Genomic DNA, 21,757 nt, shown 5'->3' with positions numbered 1-21,757 from the left:
AAGCAGTTCTGTGGAAGTGTAAAACATGCAGCAGGTGCCCAGCTCTGGCTCCACAAGATTTGACCTGTGAGGAAGCTCATTCAGTACATGCCCCCTTTTAAAAAACAATACAGATTCCTATCCAGAGCTGGGCTGACTTGGAGCTAGGAAGGGAAGAACACACAGCATCCAGTAGCGGTCCACGGTGTGGAAAAGATCTAGGGAGGAATGCAAATCATTTCTTAAGGACCCATAAGGGTCTTTAGCTCCCTCTCCATTCGAGTTGGAGGCACCAAGGCTTGCCCCTCAGAAGCCCACTTCTGAGAAAGCGTGAGCCTGCCTGCTCCCCAGAGCACAGTGGTTCTCTATTCCCGAAATTCTCGGTGGCTGGGGGGGGGGCACCCCAGCTGACAGTTGCTATCTGGATGAAGTGGGACCGGTGGAGGAGGGGAGACCTCTGGAAACATGAAAGCACTGGACTCTTGAGATGGGCGCCCTGGCTGCTGAGCCCAATGTACTTTTGCCTTTATTCTCTGGGGACTGTTTCAGTGGCCACAGGTGGCACTGGACTAGCAAGAAACCTGTAAGAGGCTCTGGTGTGAGGTGTGGATTCGAATCTCTGCTGTGCTATTTGCTAACAGCTGTACCCTGGCGGGTTCGTTCCATAGCTTCTCCAAGACCTTTCTCAAAAGCCGAGTAGGGATAGTAAAAGTCACTAATTAATACCGTTGTCCTGAGCATTAAGTAAATCAAAATCGACATTGTGCATTTAGAAATACGCCCACAATGTAGCAAGTTCTCAATAAATGTTAGCTTTTGTCATTAGGGCTAGACAGTGAGCAGAACTTTCTAAGTGCTGGATCTGAGAGCCTGGGACTCCGTTGCCAAGGGAGACCAGGGAGCCTTTTCAAATATGAGAGCTCTGGCCCGAGAGATTGTCCACAACGAGAGTGTGGCGCCTTTCTCCCACCTCACTCTGACCCAGGGAAACCCACTCCCGGTCACAGGGGCGCCTTGGTACCCCCCCAGCCTCCTCCCGCTTGGCCCCAGCTCCCCGGCGCATCTCTGAGGCCTCCCTCCCGCAGCTCCACACCTGTCAGCCGCCCTGGCAGCCTCCCAGGGGCTCGAGCCCTGGGCCTCCGCTGCAACCCGTTCGACCCTGGGTCCTGGCTCCGCGAGCCTCGGGTTTGCCCGGGGCTGCTCTCGTAAACAAAACCCGGGCGTTGGAGCAGCCCCGCGGGCTGGAGAGCGCGGGAGCCAGCTCGGTGCGCGGTTCCGGCGCCGGGGGAACCCCGGGCGAGCAAGGGGCGATGGTGGCAGCCGCGGCGGCCGCGGCAGGCGGCTCAGCTTTGTTATGAATAGATGAAAGAGGCCACCTACACAGTAACCCAAATTACGAGACCTCCCTCCTCCCGATCTCACCGAATCAAGAAGGGAGGGGAGATGGGCGTGGAGGAAGGGCGGGCGAGAGGCGGAGGGCGGAGGAGGAAGAGGATGAGGAAGGGGCCAGTTGCATCCCACTTTCACAATGGGAAAGTGAAACGCACAAGCGCACCCAACCTCTCCAGCCCTCCCCGCCCGCCTCGCTCCCCTCCGCCCGTCCCCTCCCTTCCCCTCCGCGCCTCCCCGCGAGCGCCCGCGCCGCACAGAGGAACTCTCCGGCGAAGGCGGACGAGGAGGAAGCGTCTCCGGAGCGCGCAGGGCTTGCCGCCGCGGCACAGGCTGCCGGAGCGAGCCCGCCGCGCGCCGTCCTCCCTGCACTCCTTCCCGGCCGAGCCGCGGGGATGGGGCGGCCGCGGGAGCCCGAGCGCGCGCAGGAGCCGCCGCCGCCGCCACCGCCGCCCGCGTCTCCGTCGCCGCGCGCCTGAGCCGCCCGAGCTGCCGCGCGCCCTGCCCGGGGGCGGCCCCCCTAGCCCCATGGAGGTCTCCCGGAGGAAGGCGCCGCCGCGCCCCCCGTATCCCGCCGCACCGCTGCCCCTGATCGCCTATCTGCTGGCGCTGGCGGCGCCCGCCCGGGGCGCGGACGAGCCGGTGTGGCGATCTGAGCAAGCCATCGGAGCCATCGCGGCGAGCCGGGCGGACGGCGTGTTCGTGGCGAGCGGCAGCTGCCTGGACCAGCTGGACTACAGCCTGAAGAACAGGCTCTCGCGCCTATACCGGGACCAAGCGGGCAACTGCACGGAGCCCGTCTCGTTGGCGCCCCCCGCGCGGCCCCGGCCCGGGAGCAGCTTCAGCAAGCTGCTGCTGCCCTACCGCGAGGGGGCGACCGGCCTCGAGGGGCTGCTGCTCACCGGCTGGACCTTCGACCGGGGCGCCTGCGAGGTGCGGCCCCTGGGCAACCTGAACCGCAGCTCCCTGCGCGACGGCACCGAGGTGGTGTCCTGTCACCCGCAGGGCTCGACGGCCGGGGTGGTGTACCGCGCGAGCGGCACCGACCTCTGGTACCTGGCGGTAGCCGCCACCTATGTGCTGCCGGAGCCGGAGACCGCGAACCGCTGCAACCCCGCGGCGTCCGATCGCGACACGGCCATCGCGCTCAAGAACACGGAGGAGCGCAGTCTGGCCACGCAGGAGCTGGGCCGCCTGAAACTGCGCGGCAGTGCGGGCAGCCTGCACTTCGTGGACGCCTTTCTCTGGAACGGCAGTGTCTACTTCCCCTACTATCCCTACAACTACACGAGTGGCGCTGCCACCGGCTGGCCCAGCATGGCGCGCATCGCGCAGAGCACGGAGGTGCTGTTCCAGGGCCAGGCGGCCCTCGACTGCGGCCACGGCCACCCCGACGGCCGCCGCCTGCTGCTTTCCTCCAGCCTGGTGGAGGCCGTGGACATCTGGGCCGGCGTGTTCAGCGCGGCCACTGGAGAGGGCCAGGAGAGGCGCTCCCCCGCCACCACGGCTCTCTGCCTCTTCAGGATGAGTGAGATCCAGGCGCGCGCCAGGAGCTGCAGCTGGGACTTTCAGGCGACTGAACACAACTGCGTAAGTCCTGTCCCCGGGGCTCAGATGGAGACTTGGGTGACATTTACCAAGTCTCAGGTTCACAACACCACCGACTGGCCGAGATTGCAAGCTACTCTAAAGCAAAGTCTGGGGGTCCCCAAAGGGAGTGTGTAGAAAGGGTGACGGGGTAGCGGGGAGGATTGGAGGGAGGTTCAAAATTCTAGTGGCTGCCTCTCATTCTTTTTAGTACAAATGCGGGCGCTTGTTTGGGACTGAGCTTCCCCACGCCACCCTCTATTCCTAACCGCTTCTCCAGATCGGAGCCTCAGTGGGCATGTGGGCTTGACCCACCTTTTGGGCTAACAGTTACTGATACCCTCACAGAAAAGCTAACGAACCTAAAGGACTAGCCGCCACACCCCGGCCTTTGTGCCCCCCCCACCCCACCCCACCTCCCAATCTCTGGCTGCAACCTATGTGATGTGGTCTGTAGAGTTGTGGCCTGCTGCGCACTGGTTGATAAATGCTACCGAGCAAAAGCCGCTCGCAGACCGCCCAGCCTGAACCAGTGCGAGGGGGCGGGGCTGTGGCTGGCCGAGGGTGGCTGTGGTCTCAACCTGGCAGAGAGAACCCGGGGAGGCGGGAGGGAGCTTCTTTCTGGTGTACAAAGCCTCGCCCTGAAAAGAACCGCCGGGGGGCGGGGGGAGGTGGAAAGTGTTGGGGTGCTCCAGGCAGTTTCTGGGCTGCAGATTTCCAGACTAGATTGCGGGGCTCTCTGGCACCACCCTTTAGCTGTGCCTAAACCAGGCAAAAGACACAGGTTTTTCCCTCAGGGCTCACAGGGCAGCCGCAGCTTGAAATCTCGAGATTGACAGTTCTTTGACCGGAAAATAAAGCGACAGTTCAAGAGGGTCTCGCTGATGAGGATTACGGAGGCTTTGTGTACTTCTGCCGAGGCCTTTGCCCTCCCAATGCTTCTGGCAAGTAACTCTGCATATGGCTCCTGAGAGGGAAGCCTGCTGAGAGCCTCCTTAATCACTGGACAGAATTCAAAGAGCAGAAACGGAGGGCTACAGGAGTTGCTATTGTTTTGCTGTAAAATGAATCCGAGGAGGAAAGGGGGAAGTCTTAAGAGTGGAGAACTGTTGCATGTACATTCATTGTGTACCGGGGTGCCTGAAACCTTTCCCCTGAGGTATACTGATATGCGGGTAGAAAGACACCCCCCTGCAGCCCTCCCTCTGCAAAGCACACCTTACCAAATATTAGTCTTATTATTCATGGAGAAAAGGGCTTCCGGTCACTCGCTTCTTCTCGGTTAGGGCAAGCACATAGCCATTTAATTTCACTACTAGTATAAATTAACAAGTACACAAAGAGCACCGGTTGTCCCCCCTCAATAGCTTAGCCTTGCTGTAAGCATACAACTTTAATATTTAACATCTCCCTTTATATATCTTCACAATCTAATGGCTAAAGTTTGGTAAATCACTGCCTTTCTACTTCTCTGTTGAAAGACTTGAAGCCTCCCCCTCCCCCCCCCCATTTTACTTTGCATCGTTAAGTGTTAGGCAGTTTGTCTGTGGGCTTAACAGCAACAGCTCTGAGGCCCACAGCAGGTAACAACCAAGGAAGTCCAAGCTTTGCCATCTGACAGCTGTGTCGATGTGCAGAGCCAAAACATTTCTCTTGACTGCATCTACCTATTGGGTACTGGAGGACTCGGTTTCCTTCCAAACCCAGCATGCATCCTGAATGCACTCAAAATCCAGTTTTGGCTCAATCAGGTGTTCCTACTTGTACCAGGATGGGGAGGGGCCGGATTAGTCTAGAGCTGTTTATCCTTGGTGGGAGCTCCTGAGAGAGAGAGAGCTGCCCCTTGGAAATCAAGCAAGGAATAAACACATGCTGCCAAAAATCTGGAATAGGGGAAAAAATAAATAATTAAGACCGATCCCTGCACAGCGTTTCTTGCTGCTGTTATTTATTGAGAACTCCCAGGGCGCTCAGAGCTGTGTGTTCTGAGAGATGGGGTCTCTACCCTCTGAGCTTGTCATCCAAGTTAAATGATATACTCAGGTTCAAACAATAGCTTGCCATGGCTGCACAGGTGGGAGCTGGGAGTTTGCTTTCTCTTTTCTTTTCTTTTCTATTTTTTTTTTCATTTAAGTAAAGTCTCTGCTCCTGGAATGCATTAAAAGCCTTAATGGGATTGCATTTTAAGAACGTTTGAATGAAAAAAAAAATAGGTGGTAGTTTGGATGAAAAAGCCACAATTTTCTAACCAATTAAATAGGCAGATAAGATACTTAACTCAACAAATACTTGTTTGATAGCCTGCTTGTGTGAGCCATGAGCTATGCTGGGTGCTGCCGACTGTGCCAGTGAAGAGACAATAGCAGGTTGCAACCCCGTTTAATGGGGTCATGGGATCAGTGTGGCCTCGGCTGTCACTCACGAGAATGTTGTCACTCGATTGCATTTCGTTTTCGGGTCTTGAATCTGCTTTTGAGAGGCATGCTGAATTATAGGTGCCTGAGACAGGAGTTGGACCTGAAGCCTCCATAGAGGGAGCCCCAGCAGATTGCAACAGCTATTCCTTTCCAGCAAACACAGGCTCTCCCACCCCGATTTTCTTTCTTTTCTTCTTTTCATCAGCGATTCTCAGGCTGCCAAGGCTCAGGTGTCTAGATTTGCTTGCCTTTCCCCTTCCCCTCTCTTGCCAGCTGGTACCTGTATGGTCCATCTTCCATCAACTCGTGGTAATGATGGAACTGCCCATCTCTTGGGTCTCTTATCTCCCAACTGCTCATTCTCTCCCCTGCTGAGGATTAATTTCTGAGATGCAATGAATGTGTACTCAATGTTTTACTCACAAGTCATTCTCCTCCTCCTCTCTTCCTCCTCCTCCTCCTCCTCCTCTTTCTTACCCTGCCGCCAAATTTCAGGGTGCTTTCACAGAGATCATCCATGAACTGCAAGACCCCAAGTGCACCATAATGGCCAGTCTCTGGAGGCCCACTCCATGAGGCCCCTGATGTGCATCAGGGTAACACGCCCTCTGCTAGATAGTTTTATGACAACTTGACACAAGTTAAAGTCATCTGAGAGGAGGGAACCTCAAGTGAAAGAAGACCTCCTTGCGATTGGACTCTAGGCCTCTAAGCCTGTAGGGCATTTTCTTAACCAATGCTTGATGGGGGAGGACCTATTGTGTGTAGGGGCACCACTGGCTGCTGTCCTGGGTTCTATAAGGAAGCAGGCTTAGGAATCCAGTAAGCAACATCTTGCTATGGTGCTAGGGACTCTGCATCAGCTACTGCATCCAGGTTCCTGCCCTGACTTTCTTCAGTGGTGAAGAATGGGTCAAAAATGCGCTTAACACAGGCCCTTTCCTCAGCGAGTTGCTTTTGGTCACACTCTTTTTTGTTTGTTTGTTTTTCGAGACAGGGTTTCTCTGTGTAGCTCTGGCTGTCCTGGAACTTGGTCACACTCTTGACCTCAGCAATAGAAACCCTGTCTGATATCCCTCTCCAGATAGTACTTCTCTGAGTCTTTCAGCAAGTCTGGTAGGTTGGTTCTGTGAAAAGCATCCCATTTTCCAGATGAAGAAACTAGGATCAATAACATAATGAATGCTAACACCTCAGAGCTTAAACCTGTTCCTCTCAGTGTCTATTTCTGTCTTCTTTTTGCCATCCTGGTACTTCTGGAAAAGCCCCTTGAAAGTTCCCTAGTTTATAAAAAGGCAGGAAATGCTTTCCCTTGGGACAGTGGTTCTCAGCCTGTGCATCATGACCCTTTTGCAGGAGTCACCGTGCCAGATACCCTGTATTTATATTGCAATTCATAAAATTACAGTAATGAAGTAGTAACAAAAATAATTTTATGGAGGGGGGTCACTACAACGTGAGGAATTGTCTTAAAGGTCACAGAATTAGGAGGGTTGAGGACCACAGGTCTACGATGTGGCTTTGAGAGTACCTTCTGAAGACAGTATTTGCCTCCAATTTTATGTTGAGCTTTAAAGCATTACATGGCTTATTTTCTTCATTATGTTCCACAATGTACCTGTGTTTAGATTAATATAGCTGTGAATGTTTTTAATTATGTGCATTAGTTTATGAAGTTAATTTAACTCCCCCCCCCATTCTCTGAACTGAACCCCAACTACTTCTGGCACACAAATGCAGGAAAGTGTTTGTGTTTGGGTCTGTGAAGATAGATTATTCTAGATCTGTTTGGCTGTCATAGTTGGGTCCAGGGGTTGCCTGTGGATTAAATACAACTGTTAGCCCCTCTATAGAGGGGGGGCGTTGTAGTTTCTCATGGTTTGGCTCACAGGATTGATTCTTTAGTTCTTTCCATCTGTTGCAGGTGGATTCGCATCCCCTTCTTTACACTCACACCGCTCTGATGTAATTCAGTTGTTGTGCAGATATGCAACCACAAAATGATTTCGTAGTCTCCACCAGCCACAACCAAGACACATGTTGCTACTGTGAGGAGACAGCCCAGTTCTACTTGGCAGTGTGACCCACTGACCTCAAAATACAGTCTTCCTGTGATGTTTATTGCCCTTCCAGTTTCTGTTATGATTCTGTCTAGCCTTTTTTTTTTTTTTTTTGTCATCTGTAGACTAGATGGGCAATTCTACCTTTAAACACACCTGACATGCATGGGGTGGATTAACACAGGACAAGCATAATGATGGAGCCCACTTAGAAAGCGGGAAAAAGCAATCATAGCTACCATCTTCTGAGCAGTTATCATGGCAGGGTTTACATGCCTTATTTTCTGTTGATCCTCAGTCGCCATATGAGGCAAGGACTTCAGTTATTATGATGATTACAGATGAGAAAATGGAAGTGCGGAGAGCTTTGGTTAGGTTCCTAACTTGCGAATAGCAAGGGATTTAGAATGGATGGGATTGGGGTCTAGGATCTGGATTTTTAACCACTGCTGTGGGCAGTCAGTCCCCAAAGAGACTGGGTTTTAGTGTTCATCCTATCCTGTGTGGGGCAGGCAAGGCTCCAAGACCAGCTTTTTATAGGTGATGGAGCAGAGAATCCTTGGTTGGGAACAGAGTTTCTGAGTTTACATCTGTCACCGTCTGAATTACTGTCTGATGCCCCGTGTGGTTTCTCAGCCATTCATTTCTTGCTAATATTGTTCTTGGCATTTGGGCCTGTAAATAACCTTCATGAGTGTTCTCTTTTCAAGCCCCAATACCTAGTGCAGTGTCTGCTGTGCAGTTAGAGATTAAGAAGTGTCTATTGAATAATCAAGTGAAGACTCTTGGAGGATCTCATTGGAAATGAATGCACTCTGTACTTAACAGCAATGTTTTCCTTGTTCCGGTCACCATACATTCCCTTAACTGTTTTTCTTTTCTTTAATAGCTAAAATGTGTCAAGGATCCCTTCTCTTCAGCTTCTGGGTTAGATGGTATTCTATTTACTCTTCCAGCTCTTCACAGCAATAGCCAGACTACTTGTGTTGCCAGTATGGGAGGTATCTTTAGCCGTAGAAACCTACGTGATTGGTGTTTCTGTGGTTGCTCTAACAACATTCCAATTCTAGAGGGAAGAGCTTTTTGTTGTAGCTCGGTGTTTCTTAAAGTGTGGTGTGTGGACCACCAGTGCCAACATCACCCGGGAATTTGCTAGAAATGTAAATTCTTGGCCCAAACATAGAATTACTAAATCAGAGACTCTGGAGGTGGGAAGGGAGTAAGGCTGTATTTGTATACGTTTCCTACAAGATTGAAAACACTCCATCCTGCTGGGAAGCGCCTTAATCAGGAAGGTAAACAACTTGGAAACAGCTTTAGGAAGTCCCTGAAGCTGACCAGATTCACTAGGTCCCTTCCTACCAGACTGGAAGCTGAGCTACAAGACTTGCGGACAAAGCAAGCTGCAGAGAAGACTCTGAGACCAGACCAGCTGCCTGAAAGGGGCAGCGACCAGCCAAGCTGTCTGGGATAGGTTTAGATTACCTGAGGGACCTCAAAAGGGAATTCTCCAGCCTGTTGAGCTGCCTGCAGGCTATACAGTGCCACTTCAGGTTCCCAGCTTTGCAGCTGGCACCCATGCTGGGGTGCGCTTTGGTGATGCAGCTGTCTTTGAGTCATTTCTGCTCCTGTGAGTGACCCCGATAAAGCTCGCTGTTCATCAAGTTGGAGTTTGGTAGCTATACTTTGGTCTGTCATGGACTGCCTCCCTGGGGTGAGTAGACAGGTGTGTAACATTTCTCCAGGAAAAGTCTTGTCACACAAAAAAAACAGATAATCTTTGGGTTTGTTTATTTTACTGTATTTATTTCGTGTGTATGGGGAGTTTGTCTGGACACACATACACATACATCTGTGTACCATACGCCATGCAGTGGGCTAAAAGATGTTGTCAGGTCCCTTGGGACTTGGAGTTAACAGGTGGTTGTGAGCTGTCATGTGTGTGCTGGAATCTAACCTAGGCCCTTTAGAAGAACAGGCAGGGATCTTAGAACTGAGCCATCTCTCTAGCCTTCAGCCCGTGTTTTTAACAGGCCTCAAAGTGATTTGAATTCATGCTTCAGGAAAAGAAAGTGAATTCCATTGTGCTCCAACTGTGGTGCCTGGGATAGGGGGTTGTCTCCTTTTCCTCCCTTGCATTTTATCATAAAGTGCCTACTAAGTGCTCACCCAGTCCTGTTACTCCTATTCTCTCCTGTTTGCTCAAAGGCATTATTACCTAGACATAAGTTTTTTTAAAGCCTCACCATTCTTAGGGCTGTACTCAGAATCTCAAGAACCTGTATCTCATAACTAACTTTCAGGTTATGTGACAACAGTTTATTTGCATTTTATCCTAGGATATAGGAGCATTCCTAGAACCTCCTATTCTAGAGCCAATTCCACATGTCAGATATGCTCTCTCAGCGTTTTCTTCTGTGCAGTGTTGATCCTGAAACTTATCCTCGATAGGTACAGTTGGTTGCAAAGCTGTACATGTGTAAGCTCAAGTAAGGGAACCAGGGACTTTGTGGACTGGAATATTGGGGGTTACGTGATCATCCTGGAATTAGAGCAGCAGAGAATGTTCTAGAAGGGTTACATGCACAGTCCCTAGAGGCTGTCAATGGACGGAAGCCGCCACATAGCAGATGTGTGAACTTGGGCAAATGGTTTAGTCTTTCTGTGCCTTGTCTTCATTCATTTGTAGGGAGCTTACTTATATCACAGTGTTCTTGTCTGAATTCATGAGATAATAGGGAGTGTAGGTAATGCTGTGTATATGTTGGCTGGCACCACTGTTGTGATTCACAATGAAGACAGGACGGTTCCCTGGTATGTCGGGTTGGCAAGTGGTCATGCACTGAAGGCAACCTGAAGGAGCTTTCTCTGCATCAGGAAATGAGGGATGCTATGAGCATCTAAGGTTCCTTAGTTAATGTGGTAGCTTGACTCCCTAACTTGAGTATGTTCCCAAGGAGTCTTTTCTGCTCTCTCAAACGTGTGCCCTTCGCTGCCTCTACCTGCATATGCCTCGGCCTGACCTAGACTACATCTAATACCTTCTGCCTTGGCCACTAACTGCCAGTGAATCTCTAGAGCATTTCATTTAGACACCAGGAAAAAGATGGAAAAGGTCCAACTCACCTTTTCATGCCAGATCACAAGCGCTTGTTTAATGTAGCGGTTGCTGTTCTCAAACAGGTGGTAACATTTGATCCAATCATAAGGAAGCCAAACACGAGATTGCCTCCAGCAGGTCCTGAGGCTGGATACCCACAGAGGAGAATGTTGGAGGAGCCAAATTGGCCAACCCTTGGCTATAATAGCATGATGTCATCTGTAATAGTGTGATATCATCTATAATGTGACGTCATCTATACTAGCACAATATTGTCTATAATAGTATGATGTCATCTATAATAGCATGATGTCATTTATAATAGCATGACATCTCACTTCCCACAAGGTTTCCCAGTGACTCGAACATGTGTAGGCACATGAAAACTGAGAAGCCTTGAAGCCGCCATGGGGACAGTTGGTTGGAATCATGGGTCTAGTTTATTTACCAGAGCCAGGGGAACCACAAATATGGGGGAGTAGGTTGCTTGATCTGATATACTCAAAATTTTTCTTATGATATTACCTCCATGAAATACTAATTTGCCCATGTTTTAGTTAGGGTTTTACTTCTGTGAACAGACACTATGACCAAGGCAACCCTTATAAGGACAACATTTAATTGGGCTGGCTTACAAGTTCAGTCCATTATCATCAAGGTGGAAACATGACAACATCCAGGCAGGCATGGTGCAGGAGGAGCTGAGAGTTCTACATCTTCATCTGAAGGCTGCTAGCAGAAGACTGGCTTCCAGGCAGCTAGGGTGAGGGTCTTAAAGCCCACACCCACAGTGACACACCTACTTCATCAAGGCCACACCTCCTAATAGTACCACTCCCTGGTCCAAGTATATTCAAACCATCATGGCCTATATTCATGTTACCATAGCTGATTCCCCACCCCTCCCCACCCTACCCCATGTATATATATATATATATATATACATATATATATATATATATATATATATATATATATATATATATATATATATATATATATATATATATATATATATGAAGCCCTGCCACAATATTACGAGACGAGGAACTTCCAAATATTCTATTGAGCTATTTCCTGTCGGCCCTCTCGTGCTGGGCACGCGGCCTACCCTGGAGAGTAGTTGGTTTCCCCAGTGGGACTGCCTTGGAGGAAACTAAGATTTCATTTTCAAGCGGTTATCAGTTGGAGATGGCTTCTGGGCTAGAGATGGGGACACTTGTACACTTCTCCTTTCTGTTCCAGGACCCCGTGTGGTGCATACTGCCTCCATCTCTGTGAGTCTGTGTGGGCATCAGTCCTGTTGGTGTTCCCAGGATGGCCTCCATCCCCTCTGGTCCCTATACTTTCTCTGCCTTCTCTTCTGCAGGGATGGAGCCTTGACAGGGGAGGGGTTTAATGGAGGCTCCCGTTAAAGGCTTAGAGTTTCAACAGTAGCTGGTTTAATGTATGAGTTCCTCTGCTCCATTCTTGCTTGGAGTGCTTTCTTCAGAGAAGTTAGTGGTTGGGGAACTTGGTACTATTTTTAGCCCAACAGCCATGCTGTTATACAGACTTCAAAACTTTTCTGTAAAGAGCCAGATTGTTAATATTTTACTCTTTGCAAACTACTCTTAATCTCTTAATTATGGTTAATCTCTTAATCATACCTACTGACCTCATGTTGTTCTCTGAATGAAGCCAGGGATTGGTACATAAATAAACTCACAGAGCTAGGACCCTATGAAGTATTATGGACACCAAAACCTGAATTCCTTCTCATTTTTATTTGTCATGAATTATTCTCACCCCCTCCCCCAAATTTCAAATCATTTAAAAACATCAGAACTATTCTTGGCTCACAAGCTATCTGAATACAGACCAGATGTAGCCCACTGGTAGTGGCTTGCCAACGACTGCTCTCCTGGAAAGTTGGGGAGGAGAGCAAACCTTCTCCAAGCAGCCTGCTATTGCATCTAGAAGGGCCATGACAGAAGGGCTTGGAAGCCCTAAGCAAGAGCGTCATCATCAGCACAGGGGGACCCAGAAGGCGCCAGAGCAAGGACATGACGCTTGAGCGGTGTCTTGAAGCTTAGTGAAGATGGCAGACAAGGGAGTTCTGGAGAGCATCCAGCTTGCTCGCAAGTGGGATGTTGAATGAGTCTCTGAGCCACAAGCCACTTACCCCGGCTGGGGAGTGTCCAGAAATGAGTGTGCAAGACCAGATGGCGAAAGGCTTAATGAGACAGGCAAAGGTGGGGAGGTTTACCCTGATGGTCACTTTAGACTTTCCAAACCTTGCTTTTTAAAATAAACATTTGCCCAGAAGCTCCATATGTTCCAAAAGAACAGCGGGTCCTCTTTGACCTGCTGTTCCGGGACAGCCTTGCCAAGTTCAGGGGTGTTAGGTGAGGCAGGTTGCAAAGTCCCTGATCCCACAGCTTGCCCCACCCCCCACCTGCATCCATGCATCATCTCAGGGATTTCTGCTGAACTTGGTGGGAAGACCAAGACTGAGGATTTAGGGAGCAGCAAGAGGTTTAGAAGCATACCCAACCCCAGTGTGTTCTAGAAAGATCACTCAAGATAAAGTGGGTAAAGCAATTGATTTACAAGGACAGTCATTGGTTCACATTGGCTATTCCTTGTATTTATTTATATTCAGGGGCCAGCCATGTGTGAAAGTACTGCTGTCAGCAGTAAATAGGGAAGATAATAAACATGTAACAAATAAGTATTTTTTTAATATTAAAACGATAGCTAGCCGGGCGGTGGTGGCGCACGCCTTTAATCCCAGCACTTAGGAGGCAGAGGCAGGAGGATTTCTGAGTTAGAGGCCAGCCTGGTCTACAGAGTGAGTTCCAGGACAGCCAGGGCTACACAGAGAAACCCTGTCTCGAAAAACCAAAAAAAAAAAAAAAAAAAAAAAAAAAAAAAAAAAAAAAAAAGATAGCTAAAACTTAGCAAACACCATATAGCACTGTATCCCTCTAATCCTTACCATAATGTGATGTGTGATGATGAAGTGAGGTGTGTTGTCATTCCCAATTCGCTGATGAGAGAACAGCCATACATTGTTAAGCAGGGGGGTAAACAGGTATGGGGGGGCAATGTTAGGGAAAGTTCTCCCAAAGACAAACAAGACTTCTTGAGACCTGCCCCCCACCGTGCATGCCATGACTGGGTGTGTACTTTGCCAAGAAACCTGAGAGCCAGTGCAAGAGATCACGGGAGGACAATTTGGTCAGTGTAAAGAGAACCGTGAGTGTGGCTAAAGAAGAGAGAAGGAGAATGTCAGTGGGCTGTAGCAAGAAAATCGCAGCCCTTCCGACAGGACCCCCTAGGCTGTGGGAAGAGATTAGATTTTAGTCTCAAAGCCTGGGAGAGCTTTTGAAGAGAAGCAGGATGATTGGATTTGAATTTCTAAGTAATGGCTGGCCTGTGGGGAATGGCTGGCCCTGTGGAAGGAGAAGAGCCTGCAGGAGGCTCTTACAGTATTGCGGGGACAGAAATGATGTTGCTTCTAGTCAAGAGTGAGAAGGGAGGATGCAGATGGACTTTTCTTTATTGTCATAAGCCAACAGATAATGAGGACCTGCACTTTGTTCTGGCCACGAGCGCAAAAAAGGATGGAATGAGGTAGCTTATTAAGGAATGATATTGAAAAGTGTTGGCAGCCGGTTAGATGATGACTTAAATTGCTCTTGGGTGTTGGGTGCCTTTGGGACATCCAGAAAGAACAATGAAGCAGGCATTGTAACAAATTTTAGGGAGTGGATCCTCAAAACTTGGAATGTGTTAGGCTCTGTTAGAGTCTCACAGCCTTATTTGGATTAGATGTGCCCTGAGTGGTATTTCAATGTTTTCCTTTGCTATAACAAAGTACCTAGATCGAGCTATAAAGAATGGAAGTTTATTTGGCTCAGGATTCTGGAGGGTGGGAAGTCTATCGGCATGATCCTGGCACTCAGCGAGGGCCTTCTTGCCGTACCTCACACAGGCATGATGTGGCAAGAAAAGCGGGTGCAGCTTAGATACCAGCTTCTCTGTAGAATGTCACTAATGCCATCCTTTTGTAGACAAGATTTATTTTCATTTATAGGTATTGGTCCTTTGCATATATGTCTATGTACTGTGTGTGTGCAGTGTCTGTGGAGGCCTGGATAGGGCATCAGATCCCCTGGAATTGGGGTTACAGATTGTCATGAGCCGCCATGTGAGCTCTAGGAATTGAACCTACTACTACTTCTGCAAGAGCCATCTCTCCAGCCCCAGTGATCTAATCTTAATGATCTTCAAAGGATCTTACCTTCCAATACGAATCACATGTGGATATTGGGGTCCTGCTACTGTCACATGGACTTTTGAAGAACACATTTAAACCATCATTCTTTCCCATGATGCCGTCTAATGCATGGTGAGTGAGCCCTTAGTAAATGATTATAAAACTGCAAAGGAGGCGCTCTTCATCTAGTGGGAAAGACAGTGATAAGAGGGGACTGAGGTAGAGGGTTCCAAGATGGGGCTGTGTTTGTAGGAATAATAAAAGCCAGGCAGCCTGAAAGGAAGGGTGTTTCTGGGGACTTCCTGCTCAGTAAGGCAGAATTTCTTGTCAGGGCCTCCCTACCCCCAACCTGGCTGAAGAGGCGTGTTATCTAACACGCCAGCTGTTCTCCATCATTGCTCAGTGGCCTCCCCTGAAGGCTCCTCTCTTCCAGTGTGACCCCTTTTAAGAATTGGATTCCAAGTACTGACCCGTGCTTCTCTGAGGCAACAGGATGGGGGAAGCCTGAAGCAGCTGGCAACCACGGGTGTCATCTTGTGTCAGGCTCCCATACTCAGCAATATTTCTTTTCTTAACCCTATGAGAGTCTTGTGCCGTGGGCCTCTGATGAAACCCATAGCTCTTGAGCCTATTTTTAACGCCTCAAATAATTTGGGCTGCCAAATAAACCAATTATATTGCTATACAAAGATATTATTGTGTAGTAATATATCTTCACACATTCAACAGCTAGGTCTAGCAGCAGCAACCACCATAATCTCAGAGTAGAGATGAGCTTAAATGATCCTTTGAGATATCTGCAGCAACTCTGAAATGATAGGGAAGTATCTGATTTCTTTTGGTGACAAAGGCATGGCTTCATTTAATACTGCTGTGGACTGAATCCAAAATTAGGGGAAATGCTGTTTCCGTTAGAGCTTGCTAAAGTAAAGGTGTGCCTGCCTCCTCTCCTGCTTCATGGATTCCTTGAATTCTCTACCTAAACTATGGATAAGAGTGGAGCTATTCAACTCTGAACCATTCCCTTATGCCTAAGAAACCATAATGTGGAATGTAAAGTGTCTTGTTTTGTTTCAAAGCTCACTTGATTTACTTGCCTATGAGCTTACTCCTATATGTATTTTATAAAGCAGACATTTAGCAAACAACAAGTGAATGGATGAATGGAAATATGGATGAATGGATGGATGGGTGGATGGGTGGATGGTTGGTTGGGTGGGTAGGTGGATATATGGGTGAGTGGGTGGCTAGGTGGGTAGATGTGTGGATGGATGGATGGTTAGGCAGGTAGATGGATGGGTGAATGGATGGCTGGGTGGGCGGGTGGATGAATGGATGTTTGGGTAGGTAGATAGATGGGTGGGTGGGTGAATGGATGTTTGGGTAGGTAGATGGATGGGTGGGTGGGTGAATGAATGGGTGGGTAGATAGATGATGGATGGGTGGGTAAATGGATGGGTGGGTGAATGGGTAGGTAGGTGGATGTTTGAGTAAGTAGATGGATGGATGCGTGGGTGGGTGAATGGATGTTTGGATAGGTAGATGGATGGGTGGGTGGGTGAATGGATGGTCGGGCGGATGGGTAGGTAGATGAATGGTTAGATAGATAGCGAGTAGATAGGTAGGTGAATAGATGTATGGGTGGTGGGTAGAAGGATAGTTGAAGAAAATTCAGAGAGGAGAAATGATTATCTAAATTCTCACAACTCATAAGACATAGAGCTTGACTATGAAGCTGATAGTTCAATCTCTTGTTATAACTTCATAGATGAAATCTCTTATTACCCCAAGCTTCACCAAATAACTTTCAGAGCTGAAATAATGTTAGCTATACTTACAAACTTATAAGCTACCCCTTGCATTCTTTCTAATACTCAATTCTTTATTTTTATACCCCATTTTATTTTTTTGTTGTGTATTTGTTGCACATGTGGGAGCCTGAGGAGGTTTTGTGTATTTGTGAGCATTGCATGATGCACATGTAGGAGCCAGAGGACAACCTTTAGAAATCAGTTCTCTTCCTCCATGTGTGGGTCCTGGGGACTGAACTCAGATCATCAGGCCTGTCAGCAAGTGCTTTTACCCACTGAGCCATCTCCCTAGTCCTGAATTAAGTTATTTCTAATTATGAGAAGGGACAGCCTCATCCTTTATTTTGTTCAGAGCATGTGCCAAGTACTTGGTTCTGTTCTTAGAGTCACATTATTTTATTTTATTGCAGTTGCTGCTTGTATGTTGTGGTTATGAGGCCATGTGTCTCTGTAAAGCCTAGGCTAAGCTTAAAACTTGAAATGTAGCCCAGGCTTGCCTCAAATCCATGATCTTTCTGCCTTAGCCTCTTGGATACTGGAAATATAGGTGTGCATGGTCATAACCAGATTTAGAGACACATTTTAAATAGTGGTACACTCAGTTGATAGGCTGTCTATGGATCAGTAGCTGTCTCTTATGAGTTATTGATAAGATGTGGATATGAGGTTTAGAAAAGGGTAAGGACCTGGTATGAGAATGTGGGGAATAGTAACTTACTATCACTCTGTAACGTAGAACCCAGACTCACTGTTTACAAGGGACAAATCTTGGCTCGGTTGAAGAACTCTGTAATGATTAAGGCTACTTAGCAATGTTCCTTAGTTGCCTGATGAGATATTGATTGAAAGTATTCAAACATTGATCTATGTGTTTATTTATTCATTCAATAAACACTTATCGACCACTTACTACAAGCTGGATGCTGAGGTGGAGGCTGCACTCTCAAACTGGAGAATAAGACAAACTGTGGTAGAGCACAGTCTGCTGGGAGATAGACAATAAATACAACTCAAAAAACAATTATAGGTATTCTCAAGGAAATGAGCTGAATGCTGCCACTCATCGGCATATAGGGGCACTTCAATCATCTTGTGGAGAGGAGACCAAGATGGCCCATGAGACAAACCTCACGATGGAGTTATTCCACTCGGAACACCATTAGTTTTCTCATGGACAGATATTGGTAGGCTGTCTCCTTCAGCTTAAGGGGCTGGGAGAATGCTATTTTCCTTGCTATCTGCCATTCGTAGTTTTTGGGGGGATAATTTAAGTTGTCTTTTCAAAAACATTTGGCTGAAGTTACCTAGAGGGAAGGAAAGAGATGGTGTGAACCAGGAACGTGAAGCCATTGGAGCATGTGAAGTCTGTACATCTTTCAAGTGTCTTCTGTAGGTGAGCTATTCTCTGAGACACTGTCACACAGCTCTGTCCTCAGTTCCCTTCTGCATCAGCCTCCTGCATACCTTGGGTTCCTCCCACGACTCTGAATCCCTATGTAAAATTACCCTTTGGATGGCCCCACACATGCCACAAACTTAGCTGGAACCCAGTGGATGCTGTCTGTTCCAGAAGAACAAGAAGAGCAGGACAATTTGAGCAGCTAGTGAAGTCCCACTCCAACTTGAGTAAAAGGTTAGATGAAGATGATTTCCTAATTACTGTCATGCACCCGAGGTCATTTGAGTCTTGTGGCAGTGTTGGGGCTAGACAGGGCATGAGGTAGGGATGAGTCCATTGTACAATGTAGTGACCCAAAGGAACCACTTGTCCAAATCATGCAGACTGTCAGGTGTAGAGCGAGGACCAGAGCTTGGAATGCAGTGTCTTACTAACTGGGTCCCTGGTGAATCACAAGTAGTAAATGATGGAGACACTGTTTGCAAACAAGGGTAACCCATGGGAACAGAATACAAGATGAACTGCCCAAGAGGGCATTTCATAAACCTGAGAAATTAATAAGCACCAGCTGCCATTCGCCTTTGTCTTACAAGGAAAACCAACAGTCAGGAGTCTTCTTAACACTAGATTTGAGTAAAAAGCTCAACCCTTTCTCTTTGTCCCCAACACTGGAGGCCCAGCTTTGTGGACATTTCCTGTGTGCCTTACTGCTGGAACTTCACTGGACACCTCACATGGCATCTTTGGTCACATGGGGAGGCAAAGCTAAGGCTTCCTTTTCACATCCTAGAGAAGAACCTGACTGCCCCCCCCGCCCCCGGAGTTGTGCAGTGAACAATGTGTGGAGCACAGCTGTGACATTCACTGCCAACAAAAATAATATGAAGTAGCCATCAAGCAAGCTTTTTCCCACTAGATATGCTCACTACGCCCTGTGCACTCCTCGCCTGCACCCATGCACACACATATCCATCAGCACATGCCCCATTCCCTCCCACAGCGCCCTGGTCCCAGGTTGCTATGTTGGGTCCAAACCTCTCAGTCTAAACATCATTTGAGAGAAGGGCGCTTTTTCCTCTGACTGAGAGAAGTTTCCCGTTAGCGAGGGCTAAACTGTAGGCGTGTGGTTATGGTTAGACATGGCAGGAAGGAGAAGTAGAGGGACAGCTTGGAGGGAACCGGGAAAGCCCAGAGGGAGATGGGGTTTAGAGCTGAATGGAGATTGGATTTTGTCATGAAAGACAGAAGTGGCAAAAGCGTCATTACGGGGCATTAACCTTGTTACACATAGGCGAACAAGCAGAGGCAGGGATTCGGAGAGAAATTACACATAATAAACTAGGCAGGATGGGTTGAGAGCAACATTAGCAATTACACCCTAAGGGAAGAGAAGGGTGAAATAGAAGATAGGCCAGAGGCGGGAAGGAGTGAGAATAATTTCTGGACACAGGGGACCGCCTGCACGATTTCCCCCCTTTTCTGCTTGATTCCCTAGGTATTAAGTTCACATTTGTGGGATGGTTTCTCTGGGGCCCTCTTTTTTTCTGCTTTTCCTTTGCTAAAATGAGAGTAGGAAAAGCATTCTGAGGGTTCCTTTCTCCATTCACAGAGACCTGTCCATTTCTGTGTGTTTTTAGCACAAAAGAATCCATTTCCATTCATCCAGACCAATCCCGAGAGCTTTCTGGGGGGTCTAAGCCTCTGCCCTCCTCTTTTCTTCCAGGCTCATAATTAGCTACAGAGTTCCGACTATGGCTAAGGGCCTTCTGGCTGGTCTATTGCAAGATCCAACAAGTTGTGGTTCTTCTTTCTTAAACAGTGATTTTCAGGAGATCCCACGTTTAACCTATGATAGCTACTGTGGTTAACTTAGTGAAAACTCTGTCTTCGAGAACCTAAAGCCTGTCATGTTTCTCCTGTGCTAATCTCCACATGGTGGTTTTCATCCTTCATCTTGGATTTAGTGGAAGCAAAATGTCTTCCTTTTTCTCTGTGGGATGTATATCTTATGCCTCATGTAACCGTATCCCAAGGGAGGACTCGAGAAAGAGCCAACAGCTCACCCTCAGAGTTTTATCAGTGAGGGAACCTCTACCCAGGAACACTTCCTTCCAAGTTGCTCCTTAAGTCTCACTGGCTAGGCCTGGGAATGGACAGCCATAGCTCTGTGTGAGATAGGAGGACAAATGTCTGGTAATGTTGACTGGAATCTCCATTTGGTTGGACCAGTGATGGCTTCCATCCAGCTTGGGTTATTGTGATCTGAAGGAAATTTTAGAAGAACAGCTGCCTTGGGTGTGGTAGCTACTGTTTGTGTTCTCAGATAAGGTAGTGACATCAAGCACAGCTTACCTGTGTGTTATTGTGTCAGGCACTTTATCAGACTAACTCAGTCCTTATAACAACCGTGGAGAAGAAATGTTATTACCAACCCTTCTGTGATATAGAGAATTATATCTCCACCTTCCTAATGCTACGACCCTTTAATACAGTGCCTCATGTACTGGTGGCCGCCAACACAAAAGTATTCAGTTGGTACTTCATAACTGTAATTCTGTTACTGCCATGAATCTTAACGTAAATATCTGATATGTGACCCCCTCCCATTTAGAACCACTTGTTATAGGGCTGAAACAATAATTTTAAAGTCCCTTAGCTAGACAATAACAGGGTCCAGGCTCAACACAGCCTAGTATTGGGTTCACTGTCCTTTGTCAGGAAAGGTGGTAAAATGAGTACCTGAGAATATCCAAGTGCTAGGTAGTATTTGTTAGCATCAGGGCCTCCAAAGCCTGTGACATCACATGGGCAGGCCTCACAGACAGACCTGTTGCCAGGGCAACAGCCACCACATTCCCAGAATCCATTGGGCTCACCTCCCACCTTTACCTGCGGGCACTATGTCAGAACCCATATATATACACACACGAGGAATGTTCCTCTCTCTCTCTCTCTCTCTCTCTCTCTCTCTTTCTCTCTCTCTCTCCTCTCTCTCTCCTTCCCTCCCTCCCTCTCTCTCTCCCTCCCTCCCCCTCCCTTTCCCTTCCTCTCCCTCCCTCTCTTTCCCTCTCCCTTTCCCTCTCCCCCTCTCTTCTTCTTTCTCTCTCTCTCTCCTCTCTCTCTCTGCTACTGCCCCCCCCACCTCTCTCAATTATACCTCTCACACGTGGAACTGTTTGGGCCTAGTGTGTGGTATGTCCTGACATGAGCCACCATTCTAACACATCAGTATTAATCATGTGATCACTTAAAACAAACTCCCCAATGCTGCAACCATTTAATACAGCTCCTGATGTTATGGTGACACCCCCCCCCCCAACAACCATAAAATTATTTTCACTGCTATTCCATAACTGTAATTTTGCTAATCTTATGAATCATAATGTAAATATCTGTGCCTTTCAGTGGTCTTGGGTGACCTCTGTAAAAGAGTTGTTTGACCCCAAAGGGTTCCCGACTTGCAGGTTGAGAACCACTGACTTATAATGTCATCTTCATAACTAGCCTCCCAGACAGGCACATTGGCCTTATCAGACAGTAGAGAAAGCCAACTCCAACTCAGATTAAATAAGTCACCAGGGTTATCCGGTGAGCAAGAATTGAGTTCAAGCTAGGCAGTGGTGGCACACACCTTTAGTCCCAGCACTTGGGAGGCAGAGGCAGGCAGATTTCTGAGTTCAGGGTCTACAGAATGAGTTCCAGGACAACCAGGGCTACACAGAGAAACCCTGTCTCGAAAAACCAAAAAAAA

The 21,757-nt window shown here is 48.1% G+C and overlaps 1 protein-coding gene across 1 annotated transcript in view; it reads left to right on the top strand.

Moving 5' to 3' along the window:
- Positions 1 to 1,473: 1,473 nt before the first annotated feature.
- Plxnc1 (plexin C1) overlaps positions 1,474 to 21,757 on the top strand; it is a 159,921-nt gene continuing 139,637 nt past the window's right edge. Inside the window, exon 1 of the mRNA XM_031350348.1 lies at positions 1,474 to 2,958. Within this exon, the coding sequence (XP_031206208.1) occupies positions 1,474 to 2,958 (1,485 nt within the window). The remainder of the gene's footprint in view (positions 2,959 to 21,757) is intronic.

This window comes from Mastomys coucha, unplaced genomic scaffold, assembly GCF_008632895.1.
Source record: "Mastomys coucha isolate ucsf_1 unplaced genomic scaffold, UCSF_Mcou_1 pScaffold4, whole genome shotgun sequence".
NCBI lineage: Eukaryota > Metazoa > Chordata > Mammalia > Rodentia > Muridae > Mastomys > Mastomys coucha.
Note: the sequence above shows the minus strand (reverse complement) of the source record. Positions and strands in the feature narration are given on the sequence as shown.